Source organism: Centruroides sculpturatus, unplaced genomic scaffold (assembly GCF_000671375.1).
Source record: "Centruroides sculpturatus isolate CEXI.00-Female unplaced genomic scaffold, Cexi_2.0 scaffold636, whole genome shotgun sequence".
NCBI classification, from domain to species: Eukaryota; Metazoa; Arthropoda; class Arachnida; order Scorpiones; family Buthidae; genus Centruroides; species Centruroides sculpturatus.
In genome coordinates, this window is record NW_019384931.1 from 426,078 (window position 1) to 433,459 (window position 7,382).

General features: G+C 31.3%; 1 protein-coding gene and 1 pseudogene across 5 annotated transcripts in view; one reads left to right on the plus strand and one right to left on the minus strand.

The window, feature by feature from the left end:
• Window positions 1-7,382, plus strand: part of LOC111631996 (astacin-like metalloprotease toxin 5) — a 53,778-nt gene that overhangs the window by 10,596 nt on the left and 35,800 nt on the right. The window contains exons 6-7 of one of the 5 annotated variants that reach the window (XM_023376348.1): window positions 1,826-2,001; window positions 2,072-2,505. The exons of 3 other annotated variants lie outside the window; for them this stretch is intronic. In XM_023376348.1, coding sequence (XP_023232116.1) covers window positions 1,826-2,001; window positions 2,072-2,289 — 394 coding nt within the window. In that variant the 3' untranslated portion in view covers window positions 2,290-2,505. Of the gene's footprint in view, window positions 1-1,825; window positions 2,002-2,071; window positions 2,730-7,382 lie in introns of those variants that run through there. One more of the 5 variants, XM_023376342.1, reaches the window with a different exon arrangement.
• LOC111632014 lies at window positions 146-258 on the minus strand (annotated as a pseudogene).

A 7,382-nucleotide genomic window follows, 5' to 3' on the forward strand; every position in this document is an offset into this window, starting at 1 on the left:
CAGGCACAGACCGTAATCTTCGCTGCAACAATTCTGGTACTTTGAAACCGTGCTAGTAGTTATTAGTAGTAATTCAAACACAAATTATTATTGTATTTATTTTCAGGCACTTGGCAATTTTTATCATCAAATTTTATTTAGTTGAAAAAATATGGAACGCTTTACGATTTTGCGTGTCATCCTTACACAGGGGTCATGCTAATAAAAGTCTCTTTTCTGTCAAATGTCTTTTAAGGTACGCAAAATCGTGAAGCGTTCCACATTTTTTCAACTAAATAAAATTTGATGATAAAAATTGCCAAGTGCCTGAAAATAAATACAATAAATAATTTGTGTTTGAATTACTACTAATATATTATTTTAGTTATATTCGTTTAAAAGAAATTTATATAATCAAATTACATATTGATAAACTAGTAGAAATTTGCCAGATTTGACATGATTAATTTAGGCCCTATATTCTTGAATTGACTAATATGTTAACCTTTAATAATTTACATGTATTATATATGCCATTTATTTTCTTTCTATATTCCATTAGGATCCATTTACACACAACAGTGACGTGCCCGGCACAGTGACCGTTTCGTGACAGTGACGTCCGGCAGAGCACAGCGATGAGTATACACAACAGTGGCGTGACCGTGCTCTCGGTCACGTCACTGTTGTGGGTGAAGAACTGTTCTGGGGATGATATGACATTGGCTACGATAGCTATATGTTTGGATGAAGAAGAAAAATAAGTGCAATTAAGAAAGCGCAGAAAGTGGATACATCAAACATGGACAAAAAAAGATCAACAGAATGGGAGTTTCATATTCTTTATAATAATTAATAGATGACGAATCTATATTTTTTGAATATTTTCAAATTTCCCGACACGCGTTTCATATTTTATAAAAGAAACAGAGAAATATTCATTTTGTACCAAATGTCCATGTATTTCGAATGTGATAAATCAGATAGAACAAAGTGTTGACTTACCACTGAAATTAAACTTTCGTCATCCATTGGAAAACAAAATTTACCGTCAGTGTAAATATCGTTCCGGTCAAATGTACTTTAACGGCACGGTCACTGCCACTGCCACTGCACAGCACTGTGACGAACGAGTCTGGACAGAGTGATTTAAAACTAGGTCAACGATTTCCTACCGGCACAAAATCTCTGCACGGTCTCGTCACTGTTGTGTGTAAATGGACTCTAAAGTTTAGAACTAAGGAAGATCAAAATGCATACGTCAGAGTATTTAAAGGAGTAGGGTGAGGATTTGCTTAAAAATCTAAAACTATTACGTGTAATATTATATATAAATTAATAATTGTATGTATTTTATGTAGGTGTTATTCCCACATTGGTAAGACATTAGGATCACAACCTCTTTCTTTAGGCCCAGGCTGTCTTTCGTACGGGCACATACGAACACACGAACACACGAACACAGTCGGTCAGATAGAGATGATCATATAACAATATTCTGGGAACATATTCAGAAAGGTAAAGTACACGATGAATTGGCTATGAACAGTAAATATTGTCTTTCACATACAATACTCTTCTTATTCTGGGAATGTAACATCACACATTATTATTATCATTTTTTTTTAGGTATGGAAGATCAATTCAAGAAACTCAGACCTTCGAAGAATCTTATATTTAACGAATTCGATTACGATTCTATCATGTTGTATGGCGAATACATATTTTCGATAGATCACTCTGAAAAGAAGACGATGGTTGCCAAGAAAGAAGGAGTTCGATTGAAAGACGTTAAAGAGAAAACAATTAGTAAAAGCGACGTTTATCGTATTAGNATATATTTCAGGTGTAATTCCCATGTAGGGAAACAAGGTGGACGTCAGATTCTTAATTTAGGAAGTAGATGTTGGAACCTCGGAATCATACTTCACGAATTATGCCACGCTATTGGCTTCTATCACGAACATACTCGACCGGACCGTGATAAATATATAAAAATTTTATGGGATAATATTATAGATGGTAGGTCAAAGTGTTTACTATATTTTTATGCATAAGCAGTTTGAACTGATGACTTTTCTTTAACAAACAGGAAATAAGACAGTGTTTCAGATTAACCGCTTCCTTAAAACATGTGGCACTTATAGTTACGATAGCATTATGCATTATGGGCCTACAATTTTCGCTAAAGATGGTAAAATAACTTTAATGCCAACGCTTCCAAATGTTACCCTTAAAGAAGTTTACGACCGGCGATTTTTGTCAGAATCCGACATTGAATGTATTAACAAGTTATACAAATGCAAATAACTTCTCTTGTAAATATATATATAAAATTTAGTTCATTATGTGAATTTTATTGGCAAAACTTTATTTTATGTAGGAAATAATTATATCTTTTCCGTTTTGGATGGTGTTGAATATCCTAATTCATATACAAGTACTTTTTGTAGCTCTATACTTAATTTGTCTAATATATTCAATAAATTATTTGTATTGTCTTGAAATTGATTTATGTTGGTGTGTACGAAAACAATTTATTTATGAACAGAGCAACTTTGAGATTCCTAGGTAAGCGTTCTCTTATGAAACCCAAATTACACTTTACATGATACTTTATAACATTCGTATCCGAACTAGTTTAGGAGCGAACTGTGTGGAGAGACTTATAATTGTTTGCAAGTATTTGAGGCTCCTGACAGCACAACAGGCTAAGGATTTCCTGTGTCTAAAACTAAAACCGTTACCGTTTATATTAATAAAAATAAAGTGAAGATTGACAAGTGTGATGGATTCATTCGATGGTTCCTAACTTCATGTCACTAGGCTCGGTAGAGGCACGCCGTCAAGTAAGCGAGCGAACGAACGAACTGCTTCCATACAAATAACCTCTGTACGATATACGCATCGTCCAGACAAATTACGAGTATCGTCGTCATCTGCTAACTTTTTTGATCTACGTGTCAAATTTTATCGACTTCCGACCATTCGTTCTTGTGTTATCGATATTTTTCGTTTTACTTAAGATTTGTTTTCTTCTTCGCCGAAATATTTACGTTTTGTGAAATGTCGTTTGAAACACGCTCGTCGTAATAAACCTCGGTTTAATTTCAATATTTTTAGGCAGCAACTTAAATTTTTAAATAACAGGATATTGAACCTTCCTACATTAAAGAGAAACAAAACACCTTTTTGCCGAGAAATAAATATAATTTTAAAAAACAAACGTTTTCAGCCTAGTTAATAGGCCATCTTCAGGTCGAAAAATGGAACGTAAGTGTTCCATCAATAAAACAAAAATTTTTTAAATCAAAAATTTTACAAGAGAAAAAATAACGGAAGAATATATAAAAAAATTAAAACAAAAATAACATAAATCTTCAATGGATTAATTCTGGTCGAAGTTTCTAGTACATTTCTTAACCAAATATTTCCATGCCGATGGTAGGCTCTCCGCATCTCTCGCATTTAAACAGCCTTCTCCTATCTTACTTCTGTATATTTCTATTTTCTCCGCCGTCATTGCTAGAGTTGGGGAAGACAGAGGTTTGATGATTGTTGCCTCATCCCATTTAACCTTAGAGCCTTGCGCTTGCACCATTTGTGACAAAATCGTTGAATTAGATGCTTTTCTTATGGCATATCTATGTTCTTTGAGCCTTACTCCCAAGTTTCTGGTAGTGACGCCGATATAATCTTTTTTAACATCTACTACTGCACAGAAATGATCAAAAATTAAATAAAGCAGTCAAATATAGAACAAGTATCCCTCATATAACATGGTAGTTGCATTCCAAAAAAGTGCAGTGCTATGCAGATTAGTGCACTAAACAATGTGGACTAAACACAGGACTAATGCAAAGCATAGGGTTAGGTTCCAGAAGTTAACAATGAGTATGTTATTTTTTTTTCATTACTAAAAGAAATATGTTTATTAAAGCAATCCATAATTTATTTCCAATCAATAATTAATTAACAAATCATAATTAAAAGTACTGCATTGCATGTTAATATTAATTTTAGTTAAATGAGGGAGTTTTCTTTTTACAAAGTATCGTTGTCATCTCGGCTATTTTGCTGATCTTGATTGGAAGTATCAGCAACATTTTCATATTTTCTATTTTTATCATAAAATTTTTTATGGATGATGAAATAAGAATATGTTATTAATCAAAAATTTGTATTGGCAGGTTGCATTTATTCAGTCAAGTACCAAGCAACTTTTTTCTAGAATTTGTATTTGAATACCAAATGATACTGCTGTATTTTGTTCGTCATTTTAAGAATGACTGCTTACCTACAGTTTAAGAAAAGTTTAATAGCAATTATCTAAAAATGTTTAAATAACTTTACTAAATACGAAGATTAATATATAAAAACAAAACTCAGTGACAGTGTTAAGGGCTACAGTCTGAAAGCAATGATGATATCTGGTTAATAGGAAAGTTGGGACAAGGAAGAAAAAAAGTTGCACTATCGTATAGTACAGTTATAGTAAACCTGAGAAAAAGCACAAAATAATTTGAAAATTTTCAATATTCTGAAATCCATCGGCAAATTTGAGATGGAATGTACTTAATTGAATTTTAAAAAAATATCAAATAACAAAGTTTACACTTAAAATTGTGAAATTTTCTACAGAGGACTTCCAAAACCACGTTAGAGTGAAACAGTGTTTCATGAGGGTTACCTGTATTTCATACAATCATTAAAAGAATTTAAAAGGCAAAGAGCGTCAGAGTGAGTGGTATAAAAATATCCTATTTCTAATATCATTTACGATGATAAATTACAGTAATTCTGTGGAATAATCTACACAGAATTATGGTTGTGTGATGACTTGGGTTATCTGCCAATTCATCCTTGATCTGGACCATTACAAACCTCTAACTCTTTACCATGTAAAGCTTAGCTTTTGATGAACATGTATAATTAATATGATTTGATAAATAAAATATTAAAAATAAAATAAAACAATAAAAAAATAAACAACTAGTGGAACTATGCAGGTTATGGAAAGATTTTATTTCCATTCTAATAATTTTCTGCAGTATGTACTGTATACTAGTGTGGGTTATACATTGCCACATGTTATTTATACTGTAATTTTGTGTGGATAATTATTATTTACAGATTTATAATTAATTAGAAATGACTTTTAAAATTTTCAATATTTTATTTTGAAGTCAAATAAAATAAATTCAAGTTAATTCTAATCTTAAAAAGATGTCCTGTAACAAGTATTAATCAAATTATTACAAAAGTTTCTAGCCCTTGGTATAATTATATTAATTAAATTATCAACAACCGTGAGGCAGATAATAGTGAGGGAATATCAGACCAATGATGGGCACAAACGCTCAGGAATCAAAGTGAAAACGTATAATAAACACAAGAATGACTACATAAGTATGGAAACGAAAAAATCCAAAATTCATTTCGGACTATTTTCCGATAGAAAATGGTCCCTCATCAGTTGGTATTAACTAAAGGTAATAGTATATTAAAATTATACAAGGTAAAGGTAAATTTAAAACTATGCCTAAAGCTATACAATATACAGATGAAAACACTGCTGTAACTGTATGAGCAGTAAGCATCATCAGTAGCCATCACTATTATCTGCCTCATGGTTGTTGATAATTTAATTAATATAAGTATTAATCAATATTACAAGTTGTTTTGCTACATTCTTTTCCAGATTTCCACAAAGTTTACTGAAATTGATTTTCTCTTACTCTGTTGAGTTATCAGGAGTCAAGTTTTCAGGGACTCTACTGTATATATATAATCTGAAAAAGGAATATACTACAACAGATTCCCTATTTAATGTTTTCTCAAGGACAAGCATAATTCAGTCTAAAACCAAGGAAGCTTAGAATATGGGTTTGGTAAAATGATAATAAAAAAGCAATTGTGATAAATGTAATTAATATTTATGCATAGTAATCTCTTCTATTACTTCAATAGTACAAAAATTTAATGGTAACATTTTAAAATTTATATTATACCAGTTGATGAAAATGAATGGAATTACAACGACAATAATAATTTAAAAACGGCAGACAGTATATTTACAATATATATAAAATACAGAAGATACAAAGACATCTTCATTTCTGCCCTTTTTAACTGTTTTGCATATTGTAGCAGATTTGTAGCCTATAATAACAAGTCGTTTCTGCTAAGGAAGACTGTTAGTTCCTGGTGTTGGAAAGGGCAGATATGAAGACATTTTTGTATCTTCTGTATTTTACAAACAAATCACAATAGTTTTTATTATGTAAGTTTTATATATCTTGATTAAATGTATACATATTAATATATCAATTATTGTTTCATACATCTTAAATGGGCAATGCATGATACTCAGTTGGGGTTTTGGAATTTTTAAAAAGTTTAAGAATCCCTTTACAGTAATGCACAATGATCTTACCAAAGATTCATCAACAATCTGTTCTCTTCACTAAGAAAATAAACTAGTCCCTGCTATTGTGCATTGTTATGGCCCAGTCAAGATTCACGAAATGAGCTGTACAGTATTTCAAAATGCAAATATATAATGCAAATCAGTCTTTAATCCAGTCCATTTTTTGCTTATGCAAAAGTGCAACAGCAAAAAAACTCAGGAAACAAAAATAGCCCAATACTCTTTTATCCTGTAAATGTTAAATCAAAATCATATTTGAGTGTGCTATTAAAAAAATCACTCTTTACAATCAAAGAATGTAATGTAAAATCAAAAAATGCTAAATTAACGTCTAAATTCTATTCTTTTTATAGAACAAAAGAAATTTGGGCAATATCAAAAGCGCTCAGCAACTAAATAATAATAAACAAAACACCTTTTTTTGCCGAGAAATAAATATAATTTGCAAAAACAAATATAATTTGCAAAAACAAATGTTTTCAGCCTAGTTAATAGGCCATCTTCAGGTCGAAAAAATGGAACGCAAATGTTCCATAAATAGAACATAAAAATTATTTAAATCAAAAATTTTACAAGAGAAAAATAACGGAAGAATAAATAAACAAATAAATTAATTAATTAATTAAAACAAAAATAACATAAATCTTCAATGGATTAATTCTGGTCGAAGTTTCTAGTATATTTCTTAACCAAATATTTCCATGCCGATGGTAGGCTCTCCGCATCTCTCGCATTTAAACAGCCTTCCCCTATCCTACTTCTGTATATTTCAATTTTCTCCGCCGTCATTGCTAGAGATGGGGAAGACAGAGGCTTGATGATTGTTGCCTCATCCCATTTAACCTCAGAGCCTTGCGCTTGCGCCATTTGTGACAATATCGTTGAATTAGATGCTTTTCTTATGGCGTATCTATGTTCTTTGAGCCTTACTCCCAAGTTTCTGGTAGTGACGCCGATATAATCTTTTTTAACA